General features: G+C 42.2%; 2 protein-coding genes across 5 annotated transcripts in view; one reads left to right on the plus strand and one right to left on the minus strand.

Annotated features, from left to right (window-relative positions):
• Positions 1-214: 214 nt before the first annotated feature.
• On the minus strand, positions 215-10,386 carry TEX30 (testis expressed 30). Of its 4 annotated transcripts, none has more exons than XM_050951604.1 (6): positions 10,281-10,386; positions 9,940-10,010; positions 6,942-7,172; positions 4,207-4,258; positions 2,042-2,247; positions 215-786 (listed from the first exon to the last, which is right to left on the minus strand). In XM_050951604.1, exons 2-6 carry the CDS (start codon positions 9,955-9,957, stop codon positions 613-615), a joined length of 681 nt encoding a protein of 226 aa, XP_050807561.1. In that variant the 5' UTR covers positions 9,958-10,010; positions 10,281-10,386; the 3' UTR covers positions 215-612. The 4 variants fall into 4 exon arrangements, with proteins under 4 accessions (XP_050807561.1, XP_050807567.1, XP_050807556.1 ...); XM_050951610.1 differs by having other exon boundaries at positions 10,289-10,358; XM_050951599.1 differs by having other exon boundaries at positions 9,940-10,382.
• Positions 10,387-10,835: 449 nt separating this feature from the next.
• METTL21C (methyltransferase 21C, AARS1 lysine) overlaps positions 10,836-15,379 on the plus strand; it is a 521,155-nt gene continuing 516,611 nt past the window's right edge. The window contains exon 1 of the mRNA XM_050951300.1: positions 10,836-10,869. The gene's annotated coding sequence lies outside the window, so the exon portion shown is untranslated. The remainder of the gene's footprint in view (positions 10,870-15,379) is intronic.

Consider the following 15,379-nt stretch of genomic DNA (forward strand, 5'->3'; position numbering starts at 1 on the left):
GCTACCAAATCCAAATGACACCAGAATAGTCACATTCCAAAGGAGTGAATGCCTGCGCAAGGCAGGGCAAAAACTGACTTTTCAAGTTTTGGCCAAAAACGGATTTTTTCCCCAAAAAAGTTGTGAGTGAAAGGAGGATTGAATATGACAATGCCTTTGCCAATTAACCAGTGTCTGCAATACAGCTGGGAATAAATCAGACTAAAATTTCAGCTCCAGCAGAAAATTCAGTTTATTTCACAGTAATCCTTGAAGGAAAAACCAACAACAGTAACTAAGCAGTACAAAAAAAACAGATATTGCTTGGTCACGCAGACCAAAAAATGTATACATCAGTAAAAAAATATAGAAAAGTAGTGCCCCACCGTTAATATTTTGCATGTTTTGTGATCTTCAGCTTTTAAAAATGGTATTACTACCTTGTTCATATTGCATAGCGGTTTTGGATTAAAATTTTTTTTTACTTATGTTTACACTTAATAGTTGCAGAATGATCTGTATTGAATCAAGTAGGCCTCATATAGGAATAGCTCTTTTCCAATGCTTTGGCAAGTTAAACAAGTCCTTTACATGTAGTGATGGTTAATGTAACCGATGTTCAACAGTTGGAAGTTATTTGTACTCCTGTTCAATGATTTCTTTGATCCACAAAAAAACCTGTGTGCTTATTTCCATCATAATATCATCTGGTGTTCGTCCTTTTACTGCCATGCCATGGTTTGCTTTTTCAACCCAATGAATTTTTGTAGGGGTCTTCATTTTGCTTGCCACACCTTCCAATATTTTCTATAAAAAAATCAAGAGGTAAAAAATTATTACATGCCAGAAATTATGTGGATCGTAGTCATCCTTTTGTCCATCCTAACATAACAAGCAGCAGTTGAAAATGCAAATAGAATTCTGAGTGCATTTAAATCAATTGATATACTGTTGGATTACAATGTCATCTCTTCAGAGTACTTTGCCCAATGTTAGTCACTCGAATGAAAATAAAGTCCAGAAAACAAAGAGAAGGACATATCTATCTGAAGTCTTCTCCCATAAGCCACTGAAAAGCCATCCATTCCTGCTGCTAATGGATCAAGACACCAGCAACAAAATGGAGGAGCCTTCATAGGCATGTGAAGGCCAGTCTCATAGGTCACAGCAGATAATGGAATATCAGTAAAATAGTTTTAGGACTAGCTCCTAACTCTGTAGGATTTTCCCCAATACAAAGGAAGGGACTTACTTCATAGACACAGACCAAAGGATTTTCACAGTAAGAGTGTATACTCCAAGCACTGCTATTCTGTTGTGACCACTCATTAAAACATTATGACATGCCAGAAGCACTTCCAAGGCCTGGACAGTTAAGTGCACAGAGTCCTAAATCCTAGCAGGATTTTGTAAGGATCCTGTAACATGCATCCCAAATCTGACTTACATATATCTACTTTGTGGGGAAAAGGAGAGAAGATAAACTCCACACCTTGCTGAACATTACATTTTGACTGTTGCTAGCACTTGGATACTTTTGTGGAGTTTGGTTTGCAGAACCCTTTCTCCACAGGAAGAGAGAGCTCCACTGAGAAAGCAAATTTTGCAAGCAATATTTTTATTTGTCCTGAAAAATACACTAAATATATTGATAGTATAGCACAGTATACACATTGTGCAATCTGAAATGGCAGGGGAGCTAAGATTTCTTTAGAACAATCAAGTATATTCTCTCCAAGGCCTTTTTTTAAATAATACTTGCCATATGGTGCTATCTGGTCCATTCAAAAGGCAAACAAAATTCTGTACAGAGGTATTTTTGGGCCCCAAGGATAAGCTGTCTGTAGTAGGGATGACCTGGCAATATCCAGGGAAGGTGTGATATCCATCAGAAAAGCATCCCAACTTTCTCTTTAATTTGGTGGTAGAGTTCCCTGCCTGGAGCTTCTTGCAGCACATCAGTGGTTGGAGAAGACTGTCAATTACCACCATCATCTTTGGATACTAATGCTAAGCAAATTTGAACAGTTTCCTATTTCCTCCCCTTTGTAACTCAACTCACTTTTTCACACATCTCATCTTCTGATCCTGAGACAAACAGCACAGGACACTTAATAAAAAATAAATCTTCATCCCGGAGTTTGGACTGAAGCTTTGGTCGATGCAGTGGATAAGATAAAAATATCAGACCATGAATGAAATCCTCATTGTCATCTTGGCTAATCTGACGTGTCACAGAGACAGCGGCTCGTGAACCCATCGAACGACCTATCTCCCGTTTAAACAAAGAATAAAAATTATGTTTACTATCACATCATTTACATTCATATGAGAAGCATCATTCTTAAAAGTTATCCAATTTAATGTACGTTGTAATACTAATATGGCAAATACTCTACAAAATGACTGTGAAAGAGCAGTTGAGAGACTTTCATTCACCAGGACAATGGAGATCACCAACCAGAATTTTGGTGCTGTCAGATAATTGAATTGGGGGCACTTACTGATTTTACATCCATTATAAAGAAAGCAAGAGAGGATCAGAAGATGGAATACTTATTTTGGGGAGCGGGGAAGAAAGCAGGGTAGAATGACAAGAAGTGGGCAATAACTCATATTTAAGTAGGATGTGTGAAGAACACAGAAAAACTAGAATTCAGGACCCTTGAAATACTATAGAACAAGGTTTACTATATTCTTGTACCACAAGGACATTGTATTGATTCTTTCCATGCTGCCTTAATTGGTAAGTAGTAAAAATAAAAAGTTCCTGTGACCCACACTTCAAATCAGGCCAAGACACATATAGTGGATTTATTTCAAGTATCTACTCTACTACTTTAAACTCCGGTGTAAACATATGGATACAAACGGAGAAGATGAAACATGCGTGAGGTCATTCTACGAGTGACAATGTATCTCCCCCAAAAGAAGCCACATTAGCTGGTGGATCAATTTTTTTAATTGAGGTTCTGGAGATGGCTGGATTAAAGTGTTTGTGAGTCTGTTGGAGTCAGAGGGGGGGTGGTTTTTGCCTTTAGCTTAATGGGAGGAGAATTGGAGATCCTGGAATCAAGGAAATCCTACTAACTCCCAAGCAGGCGCCGTTACCTACAAGATGACCTAGAGAAATGGTCTGAGTACTGAATAACAGCAAGAAGAGCTAAGATACCAGTGGCACAAGTACTTTCACTATTCATGCATATATATTTAAGTGTATTTTTCTTAAGTTACTCAATATTAAAAAAATTGTGTATTTGATATCCAATTTGTTTTTAGGTTTCCTTTATACAAGAAAGCACATTTAGAACAGGTATAAGCAAGTACTATTCCACTGACCTACACTATGTATGAATTCCTTTTCCTTTGATAACACGTGAGTGTTTATATCTATCTATCTATATCTGTAAATCCATCTTTTCTATTGTTCTGCTACTACATACAGACACAGAATATGTACAGATGGGGTGAATACTTAAATGACATTCAGTTTACCATGCAGTGGATGTTTTATTAAATATAACTTGAGTTATGCATACTGTCAAAGTTACAAATCACGAGAGACAGGTTGTCATAGCCCTTTCCCTGCAAGTCCAGGATCTAATATGGGTTTCACATGGCTAAATAAAATGTACACAAACATTAAACAGTATAAAGTGACAAAGGGTAACTTTTAGACAAGAACTGGATCTTATTACTCTATTATAGATTTTCTACACTACAGACCTTTGTATGGAAACAGTTTTAATAAAGAAAAATATAGTTTCTTTCATATATAGTTTGGAGTTAGACAGCTGAAGAGAAAAGGTACTGGAAAAAGTACGATTATTGCTGAAGAATAGATTGTAAAAGTAATATTGTTAAGTAGTACTGTTCTGTATATTACATGTTATTTAACTACCTGACACGCAATACTAGTAAATGACACTATCAATGAAGTACTTAATTGGAAGTATATGGAAATCATAACTGATCATCTGATTTCAGTCCCCCTAAATATCCATCCATACTCTCCCTCAGTTATATCTGTCAGATTATGGGCCAAATAATAGATTAAGACATAACTGTGTCGAGTCCTCGGGAGCTATGGGCTTCATGGCCTCCTGCATCAATCCTGAGGACTCCCAATTTTTCCAAACCCTCAGGAACGGGATAATTATACAATGCACTCCTAAAACCACCAAAAGAGCTAGGATTGTAAACAAAGACATCCACCCCTCCCCTTACCTCCAAGAAAGACACCAGAGAGTTTATATTCACCAGAGGACTTTAAATATTCCTAAGGAAATGAAACAGCATTTTTTATTTGTTTAAAAGACAGCATTTTAAGATACATGATAAAAAAATTGTTGTAGCTGAAGAATCTGAAATTGGATAATTCCCCCAATAAAACAGTCAATTTATTTATATGTGAGTTTCTTCTCCTTGCTTTCTCACACCCCAAACCAAGTACATCTGCAATACTTTTAAAGAAAGAACAATTTAACAAGCTCAACACTCACAAGCTACCCTACAATAATACATCTAAGGTAGTGATGGAACTTTTCAATTTCAAGCTTACCAAAAGATTATGAATTATAAATAAAATATTTAAAAAAAAACAAAACGAGAAATATCCTGCCAGCGTTCTCTAAATAAACTTTCAATATAATATTTCCGATTTCCTAACCAACAATCTGGTTAGAAAAACAATATTATTGTGTACTTTTAAAGAAGCTTCAACACAAAAAGTTCCTCAGAAGGCCTGCATTAATATTAGCAAGATCTAATTTCAGTAAAATACAGCGTTAACACACAACATATAGAAACAATTGATATCAAAATGTGAAGGGAACCTCAGAGGGCTGGACTGTGCTCTAGCCTTACTCAGCAAGGTAAGTGAGTACGACTCCCTGACTCACTTGCTAGGCCTGCCTGAATCTTGGGTGCGGGTCTGACACAGAGTGCAGCGCCTGCTCTCCAGATACAAGGTATGAACAAAGTCTTGGGTCTACCTCCTACCTAGGGTTGCCAACTTTACAATTGTACAAAAGCAGACACCATTGCCCTGCCCAGTCCCCCAGGCCCTGTTCCTGACCCGCTCCTTCTCCGAGGCTCCGCACTCACTCACTCCACCCCCCCCCGTTGCTGGCTCTCCCCCACCCTCACTCACTTTCACTGGGCAGGGGTTGCGGTGCAGGAGGGGGTTCAGGCGTGGGCTCCAGCCTGGCAGCGCTTACCTGAGGTTGCTCCCGGAAGCAGCTGGCATATCCGGCTCCTAGGTGGAGACCAGGGGACTCTACGTGCTTCACCCAGATGCAGGCACTGTCCCCGCAGCTGTCATTGGCCGCGGTTCTCAGACAATGGGAGCTGGGGAGCCGGTGCTCAGGGCGGGAGTAGCGTGCCACCCCTACGCCTAGGAGCCGGATATGCCAGCCACTTTCGGAAGCCATGCAGAATCCACGCAGGTAGGGAGCTTGCCTTAGCCCTGCTGTGGGTGGCCACCCAGATTTTTAATGGCCCAGTGAGCAGTGCTGACCAGATCTGCTCAGGTCCCTTTTCGACCAGGCATTCCAACTCCTACCCTCTGGCTAGCACAGCTGGCCTGGGCAAGAGGAAGGCAGGAATAAGCTGCTCTCTTTCAAGGGCTGTACTCACTCCCACCTGCCCCAGGGCTGAAAAAGAACTGAGGGTCTTCCTAACAGCTCAATCTAGTCTTTATAGTAGAAGGATGTCAAATACAACAAAAACGACTTACACAAGGAGGAGGAAACTAAAAGAGTTTGGCTTGTTTAGCCTAGCAAAACAAAGTTAAGAGGGAATATTATTGCCCTCTATAAATATATTGGTTGGGGGGATTATAAACACCATGGAGGGCAGAAAACTATTTAAGTTAAACAAAAATGTTGGCACAAGAGCAAATGGGTATAAACTGTCTGTAAATATAGGATGGAAATTAGATTTCTAACCATCAAAGGAGTGAGGTTTGTGAACAGCCTTGCAATAGAAGTTGTGTGGTGAAACAAATTAGTTAGTTTTTAAGACAGACTTGCGTACGTTTATGAGCGAGATTTGTGACGTTTGCTCGTGGTGACAGCGGGCTCCCGCAGGAGTCAAAGAGGAAATTCTCCTGCCCCATCTCCATCCCTGGGTACTCTGTTTGGCTTTTTTTTCCTCCACAGCTGAAGATAAGACACTGGACATGGAGTGCCGGGATGCTCTGAGGTGGTACAAACTATTCTCTCTCAGGTGCCTGGCTGTTGGGTCTACCTCACATGCTCAGGGTTTAACTGATCATCATTTTTGGTAATGGGAAGGAATTTTCTCCCAGGTCAGACTGGGGACCTTGGGGTTACTCACCTTCCTCTGCATCATGGAACGGGGTCACCTGCTAGGATCATCTGGGTATATCTAATCAAATAAATTCTCTGCACTGGTGGTACCCCAGTCCCTCCGGTTCTTGGCCTGTGGCACACAATAGTTTAGTCTTCTGAAGACTGTAATATCGGGCTCTAATTCCGGCTGCTGGGCTTGGTGCCAAGCCGGCTGCAAGGTCTGTGATACAGGTCAGACTAGATGAGCTGGTGATCCCTCCTGACCGTAAACTCTATGACAAAAGCATTTTAATTAGGGTGACCAGACGTCCCAATAAAATCGGGACTGTCCCAATATTTAGATGTTTGTCCTGTGTCCTGGCCAATTTGTCCCAATATTTAGCTTTTTTTTCCCTCCACGGCAGCACTCCTTTTTTTTTTTTCCTTTTTTGCTCCGCCGGCAGACACCCCCATGTGTCCCGCTATTTTCTCCCTCTCATCTGGTCACCCTAATTTTAATACTTAGTAGTGACAGAAAATGACATATGCAAAAAGCATGATGGCTTAAGTGGATTTTAATAAAAAATAAATTAATTTAACAAGTAGCCTGGAGTGCTGCTGTGACTCTAAACTTTCCAGAATTTAAAATACAAGCTGGTCTTTTCTTACCACAACTGTTTTATATGCTTTAGTCCTATAAGCAATGTTAAGGCCTTTACAGGTAAATCTCAAGCACAGAAGTCCACGGGATGCAAGATAGTCTACCAAAGAAACTAAATGAGAGAAATTCATATCTCCTCCAGCTCCATGAGTAAGAATCACTCCGTGTGTTAATATCTTGTCTGGGACAGAAAAAATAGCATCTAGGTATTTATTTCCAAAAGGTATCTTCACTTTAACCTAGAAATAAAAATTTAAAAAGTAAGAAAGAAAAAAATATTTCCAGTTTGTACATTCAGGATATCATGCCATAAATAATTTGCAGTTATCACACTGTTCTGTGCTGTGATGCAAAAGGAATGAAGGATGGCCTTGTTATTAAGGCAATGTACTAGCAGTCGAGAGATCTAGTTTCTTCTATTCTTGTTTCAGTCAAAAACTTCCTAGGTGACCTGGACAAATCATTAATCATTGTGGAGAAACTGAGATAGCTGTAAAATAAAGATAATGATGCTTCCTTAACTTACAGGAGGCACACAGAAACACTGTCAATTTGAAAGATTTTATACAGACCAAGAGAGAGAAATATATTGTCAGATACCATAACAGCCTACTCCCTCAATTTTTTTAAAACAATAATAGTTTCCTATTTCCAGAATATTTCTCTTACCCATGTGTGGAGCCACTTGCAGAATCCATGCAGGTGAAACAGTAAAAAATAACTATACAAAGAGTGCTTTCAAATGAACAAAGTCACCTGAGGAAAAAAAAATGAACCTGGCTTCTTTCAGTATATTAATTTTAGGCATGACATGTAACCACAATAGGTAAAAATATTTTAAATTGACAGTGTCCTTTTAATTTTAATGCTTGAGGGGCTCAGATATTATGGTGATGAGTGCCATAAAATACTTATATGAAATAAAATATTTATCTAATTCAATTTCAAATAAACACAAAGAAGGCACCTATCATATACTCTAGGTGCCTCTGGCAGCTATTTAAAACAATGAAACATGAAAGAGGACAATAAACAACATAGCAATAAGTGATTATACATTATAGAAAAGGGGAAAGGAGGAAAAATGCACCACTCTTCCCTAAATACGGTCCTTCAAATAACATCTCCTTTTCCCAAAGGCCGTTGTAAAAAGATACATCTCGCAGCATCCCACAAAGATCCATACATTTCAGCTATTTTGGACTGGGAGAGTAATCTGGGTCTAATGAATTCCAAAACTGAGGAAATATGCCCTGCCAGTAGCTCCCTCTTTTTGCACAGCTGCCAAGTTTAATTCTGCTTATTTTGACATTTTACGCAAATTATTTAACAAGCTAATTTGTACATCATATGCAAACTATTTGCATAAACCATAATCTTGAGTTTATGTTCAATACTTCCCTGAGCAGCGCTGGAAGTGAGGCATGGAGCTGAACAAACTTGGCAGTTCCGCTTGGTGAGGAGGCTCACTTGAGGGTGGCTGGTGGATAGCTGGGTACCAGTGGGGGAATCCAAATAGGAAGTTAGGTGGGTGGTTGTTGGGGCTGCTGGAAAATGAAAGGATACTGGGGGGCTGGGGACTGCTGAGGGTATTGACACTCTTGGCGAGGCAAGGGATACTGTGGCTGGGTGGGAGCCCAGCATAGGGGTGGAGACCTGGGACCAGTATTAGGCTCTCTTGTGCTGCTGCTGCACCTTCTCCTCCAGCTGCTCATTCCTGGTCTTGGTCAAATAGAAGGAACAGCAAGAAAGAAGGCAACTAACTGCCTCGTCTACAGGCACCGCAGGTACCTCTAGTGAGTGACCAAAATACAGAACTGCAGGTGAATGCCTGTAGCCTTCCCACAGCTCATCTAGGCAAGTGACATTTCAGGTAAGATATGTGAATGCACTACATGGCTGTCAAAAGCATGACTGCAACACAAAATGCATGTTGGTAGCCCTGTCTTTTATATATAGCAAGGGAGCTCCACATCCAGAACTTCCAGTTCTCAATTACAGCAGTATTGCACAAGGTGAGAGGTGACTCTCAAGGCATAAAAAGTGCAAGCCATTTAGGGCTGTGTAGGTCAATTCCAAAAGAAGGCAGTGCAGACCACAAAGCACTGGTAGCAGCTCACTCTGAAATATACAAGTAACTGTTGTAAATTGTCCCCGCTGCATTTTCCCAATGGAGTTAAGATACAGCCCCAAATAAAGCATAGTGCACTCATCTGTTAGGTATGTATATGGAGCCACTACTATAGCATCTAGCACCTCACAATCTTTTTAATATATTTACAAAACCCCTGTGATACAGGGAAGTACAATTTTTCCTACAAAGAGACTAAATAATTTGCCCAAGGTCACGCACCAAGTCTGTGGCAGAACAAGGACTTGAATACAGGGGTCCTAAATCCTAGGCTAGTGCCAAGTGGACTGAATACTGGACCATCATTCCTCTCTCAGTGATGACAAAACATGAATCATAATAGTGAAGTCTGCACTAAAGAGAAAAATATGCAACCTCTTCTGCAAATTAAAATAGAAAGGAAAAAAGGTGAAAGCTAGTTGTCCATTTTAACAGAGCATCGGCAGAACACTGTTTGGTGGTTCAAATACAAAAGGGGAGTATTTATTTATTCAATAAATCTCTCATTCAAAAATCTGTCGTTAGCTTTTCCACCCCTCCATGGATAGTTTATTTTGATCTTTTTTTAAGTTTGTTTATAAAACCTGAACTTTGAGCTAAATTTCATCTGACAGTTTCCTTTTAGGCTCTTTAAAGATAACAAGAAGTGGAAGGTAACAACCACCACAAAACCCCATCTGCATTTGAAAGTTTAACTGATACTGTACAGGTTAGATTTATCCCGTCTAATAGTTTACTTCAACTTCGTCAAATAGCCAAACAAAATAAGGGTTATTCCAGCAAAAGTAAAACACGCTAACAGACTCCGCTGCTTTTATAGGCTGTAAAACCCCCCTGCGTCCAGGAAATGAACTTGCAGCGAGGAATGAACGAACCTCAGCAAAACCAGCCATGTTGCTCTGACGGGCAGGGCCGTTTGCCTTTCAGAAAACACCAGGGCAAATCTCTGTAATAAAAAGGGCTTTTTTATATTTCGTCCCAGCGCTGCTCGGGCACCGCGCGGGGGCAGGTCCCAGGCACAGGCTGCCAGCGGCGAAGCGCGGCTCTGCCACAGCCACTGACGGGAGGCGGGTGGTTACTATCACCCCTCCCCCCAGATACCCGGGGCGCGGCGCTGGCTCGGCTCAGGCTCAGCGCGCCCCAGCCTACGCGCCCCACCCCCACTTATACAGCGGCACCATCGCCCCACGCTGCAGCGCCGGGCCGGGCCGGTTACCGCCGAACCGGCTCCTTCTCCCCCGCTGAACAAGCCGAGCCCCGACCCCGCAGCAGCCCGGCCTCGCCAACCGATCGCCGTAGGGAGCATGCGCGAGCGCAGGGCATGCTGGGAGTTGTAGTTCGCGCTCAACTGAAACTAACCGCTCCCGGGTCACCGCGCGAGCAGCCCCCTCCCCCCATTTTATCCGCCGTTGGAAGGCGGCTTCGCCCCCGTACTACGCTGTGCGCTAGCGCTAGGGCTGCCAGGAACCGCCCATCGAAAAGGAGCCTGGTGGTTCCAGTCAGCACTGCTGACCGGGTTGCTAAAGGTGCAATTAGTGGGGCTGGCAGGCTCCCTGCCCGCCTGCCCCGGCTCTGCAGCTCACACCTCTCCCCTTCCAGCTCTTATGCATAGGAGCAGCCTGGGGCACCCACACTTTGTCCCCGCCCCAAGTGCTGCCCCTGCAGCTCCCATTGGCTGGGAACTGTGGCCAATGGGAGCTGTGGGGGCGGCACCCACGGATGGGGCAGTGTGCAGAGCCTCCTGGCTATGCGTCTGGGTAGGAGCTGGAGATGGAATATGCTGCTATTTCTGGGAGGTGATTGAGGTAGGTGCTGCCTGGAGCCTGCACCCCTGTCCTTCCTCATGCCCCTACCCCAGGCCTGATCCCCCTTTCCCCCTCTCAACTCCTTGGCAGCTGACCCTGTCATGTTAGTGAAATCCTGCAGAATGCTAGAGACAAAATGCCGGGAGATTTCCATATCTGTTTTTCCTTGTGTTATATTAGGCGCTATTTACTGCAGTGCTCCCTCCAAGAGCTTTACAACAGGGCTGAATAAATGTAGTTTGATCAGAGATTACTCTCACATTGCTATTATTAGTACTGATTATTTACAAATCATCCAAAAATGTTTTAGGTTCTAGACACAATAAGACAGTTGCTACCCTGAAGAGCGTACAATCTAAATACTCAACATACACAGCAGAACAAAAGAAAGGGAGAAAGAAGAAACATAATTTTAAAAAGAAATGTATGGTTTTCATCATCTGCTCTTTTATCCCTGATTGCTTACCTAATTACTCTGAAACCTATGTCAGGATGCTCTGTTATTTAAAAAAAAAAAACAGTATTCACTATTTTTTTTTTAATCCCCTGCCTAGTCCATCCCATATATTCCTCCAACTCTTGCTTGTTCCCTCTCTTGTGCAAATGCTTACCAGTTGTTAAACGTTTTCCTGTTTCCTAACTCTCTACCTTATGCTTCACCAGGGGCAGCTCCAGGCCCCAGCACGCCAAGTGCGTGCTTGGGGCGGCAAGCCACGGGGGGGCACCATGCCGGCGCCGCAAGGGCGGCAGGAAGGCTGCCCTCCGCGGCTTGCCTGTGGAGGGTCCGCTGGTCCTGCGGTTTCAGCGGTCCTCCCGCAGGTCCGCCGAAGCCGTGGGACCAGCGGACCGTCCGCAGGCAAGCTGCGGAAGGCAGCCTGCCTGCCGTGCTTGGGGCAGCAAAATTCCTAGAGCCGACCCTGTGCTTCACTTGTTGAATCAGCTGCTACCAATCTACACCCTTTTTTCTGTGTTCATTCTCTCCAAGCTGTAAGCAAGATAGTCTTCGCCCCCACAAGAGTTAAATTCCATCTCCATATGAACAGCTCACTAAATATGGGACAGCTAATGTCAGTTACTGTACTGGGCAGTGAAGATGTTCATGCTGTTGTGGTTGCATGTGCTAGGAAAAGACAGGCTGTTGGTGCCTGCGTTGTTTTGTTTCACAGGGGTAGAGGTGAGCTACTCTGCTTTCCCCCATTATTCCTACAAATGCTGCTGCCCAAACCCTTCTTCCTGGGAGATCAGGGGCATTTATAACTCACAGAAGCTGCAGATTTTAAAATAAATTTTCTCAATACAATGTATGTATTAAATGCAGGATTAAAAAGGTATTTTAATGTTTTTAATAGCTATTTTTATTAATCTCTGCATATGTAATTTATACATTCTAGTATAAAGTCAATATCTTACTAATATCACAATGATACAGGCCAACATTTTCAAACCTGGGTGCCTAAAGTTAGTCTCCTGAATGCATACTTAGGCATCTAATGATTGGAATGATTTTCAAAGATGCTGAGCAACCCCTGTTCTCACTGAAGTCCAAGGGAGCTGCTGACAATTGAGCACCTTTAAAAATTAGGCCATTTCACTTGAGGTGCCAAAATATGGATTTAAGAGTCTAACTTTGGGCACCCAGGTTTGAAAAAGTTGGTGTGATGGGGTGGATAAACCAAATCCCGCTCTGGAGAGAGAAGGGTTCTGGAACAACTCTGGGCTGGGGAACCCCACCTCGCAGCTCTGCTAGGCATGCTCCAGTTGGAGGAGGTACTTAAAAGGGAGTCTCCAGTATAACAGGGTGGTGGAGTGGGTGGGAAGAGGCAGATCTGCACTCTGCTACAGAGGGACTACCGCATGATGGCTTTCCCAAGGGGAGGTCTGCTGGATGGAGCTAGGACTCCCTAGTCTGCTGAGACCTGTGGACCACCATGCCAGGACAACCGCAAACTAAGAAGCAACCAGAGGGCAGGGTACAGCAGTAGGAAAAGACAGGACATTACTGGTTTTGCATTTGCCCATTCATCAAAAAGTCAATTCTCATCTATCAAACTTAGAGTGGGAATTCTTATGTGGCACGTGGCAAGTCTACTTTGCATATTATCCCACAATAGCATGCTTCTCAACAAGGGCCCACTCACGCTTTTCTATGCACTGAAAGGCAGGTTTCCAGTGCTCCAAGTACTTCAGAGAGTACAAATTCCCGACTGCATTGTAAAATTTCTGTTCCTTAATTTCCCCACCCGCAACCAAAGACTGCAACAGGATCTTTTTGTGTGACATGAAAAATCTTTCTCTGAGCCACTCTGCTAAATTATCTTGAAGGGTACGAATATACAGTGTAATATCTGTCACCGATGAGTTGTTTTCTTGATTGCCTCTACCATCTTCTCAAAGGTGGCTGTTTGCTTACTAGTAAAAGCAAGCCACAGTTAAAGTCATTGAAGACTTCAGCCAGTCAAAAACCAACAAAATTCTGTCTAACGCAGGTCCAAGAGAAAGGAATCCTGTGCCGGCATGTTCTAGCAATTTAAAATACTTGAGGTTGACAGATCGGCGGAAGTCTTTTAGTTCTTCGACACGAACAGTGTAAATGTGAAAGTATTTATAAACTTTCATGGAAAAGGACTCCAAGTCAGTCAGAAAACAGTCAGCTGCTGTTTTCAGACAGTTATGAACAATGTGAGCACCGCAACCAATACCAAAGATCTCTCTCTAGTTTGACTTGCAGTTTTAGCCATACGTTGTTTTTCCCACTGTGTTTAGCACCACCAAAATTTGTATTGGCATTGTCTGCACAAAGCTCAACAAGCTTTTCATTAAGAGAATGTTTCCCAATCAATTGATTTAGAAATTCGCACTGCACATCAGAAATTTTGCATGGTAGAGAAGAAAACTCAATAATTTTTGTGTTTACCCCACTAATTGGAAGAAAATAGTGCACAAGAACAAGGAATAGCTTTTCGTTTTATCACACTTAGCATGGGCGCATCAATGAGCACTTCTATAAATCACACTGCAGTTCTTCTGTCAATAATGGAGCTCATATGTTACAAATTATTGCCTCAGATTTTGTGTGCGCAGAGAACAACTTGGCTTGGTAAAGTTTTTTAATCAATTGTGAGGTACAATCACTAGATGTGAAACTCTGTTTGTGGCTAGGGTGAGCAGACAGCAAATGTGAAAAATCAGGGCTAGGGTGGGGGGTAATAGGAGCCTATATAAGAAAAAGACCCAAAAATCGGGACTGTCCCTATAAAATGGGGACATCTGGTCACCCTATTTGTGGCACACAGAATGATAAGCAAACAGTCCCTCACTTGCATGTATTTGATCAGCTTCTGTATTTTGCGTAACATAAAATTACGAAGCACTTAGAGTTGCACACTTAGTTTGTTCAGTGTCCTTGTAATTTTTTGTTTGAAGATGCTGAATAATGTCACTACAGCTGCCGTGAGCAATTGAATGTGCTCCACACATTTGACATATAACCTGAGTGTTGTCAGCTACTGAAGTCCGGACTGTACCGGCTTACTTTCACCTCTGGTGTTGACACACCCTAAATCAACAAATTATAACTATTTTTACTATTCATTGGCTAGCCCATTTGTAACAAGCCTAATTCAAAATCAAAATCACTGGATTTTGCCCATAAAGTCTTCAGTTCCCACATCTTGGAAGGTCAAGCAATAAAAAAATTTTTAAAAAACCCTCAGGCCTTTTGCTACAGGTACTGGAATACATATTTAATTGGTAAAATCAGCAGGTGAGTCCAGATTTCAAAAGCTCTCCACATCTGATCTTATTTCCTTTTTGTAGTACAAAAGCTAAGCTGCCTAAGTCAGTCTTCAGAGAAGCACATGCAACATTTGTCTTGAACTTTTCAAAACAGACTGAATGAGCTTTCCACAGACCCTGAAACTACTGGCACTGCAAGTGCACATAATTTTATACTGAACATAACAGCCTATGACTGGGTTTCACTTCTCCAGGATTCAAGTGCTGTTATGCTGTCATCACAAGGCATTTCCCGCTGCATGTACAAGTCAAAATCGTGCTTGAACTCTTCTTCCTTGCAAGGGAAAATATTTTCATAGTTGTTAAAATTGTGTGACATCTGAGCCTTGACAAATGAATCAAACACTTTATTGCTGGCAAAGAAAAGCACCCAATGCAGAGTCCATCAGGTACATAGTGAGATAAAGTGGCCTTCAGTTTATTTTGAAATTCTGATGAGAAAACATGCAATGCAGATTAAAGGAACTGCATTTTGAAGCCCATTGACTTGCATTCACATCCTTTAAGATATTATCTACATCAGCAGCAACTTGTAAATTGCATTTAAGCAATGTATCTGTGTGATGTATCAGGGTGCATTTGTTTCCATTTGCAAATGAGCCCCAGGGATATTCTCCAAAGATAACTTGCAATACAGTACTTGGTGGTTTCCATCATCCTTGACCATCTGGTGTAATTTCATTGCCATCTTTGAAATGACTGCATCCTTCTCTTT

The sequence above is a fragment of the Gopherus flavomarginatus genome, chromosome 1 (assembly GCF_025201925.1).
Source record: "Gopherus flavomarginatus isolate rGopFla2 chromosome 1, rGopFla2.mat.asm, whole genome shotgun sequence".
Taxonomy (NCBI): domain Eukaryota; kingdom Metazoa; phylum Chordata; order Testudines; family Testudinidae; genus Gopherus; species Gopherus flavomarginatus.

Coding starts and splice junctions, on each gene's coding strand:
- TEX30 (XM_050951604.1), bottom strand. Junction 2,248..4,206: donor CTCTGGTGTCTTTCTTGGAG/GTAAGGGGAGGG, acceptor AACGGGAGATAG/GTCGTTCGATGGGTTCACGA. Junction 787..2,041: donor AAGATGAGATGTGTGAAAAA/GTGAGTTGAGTT, acceptor ATTTTTTTATAG/AAAATATTGGAAGGTGTGGC.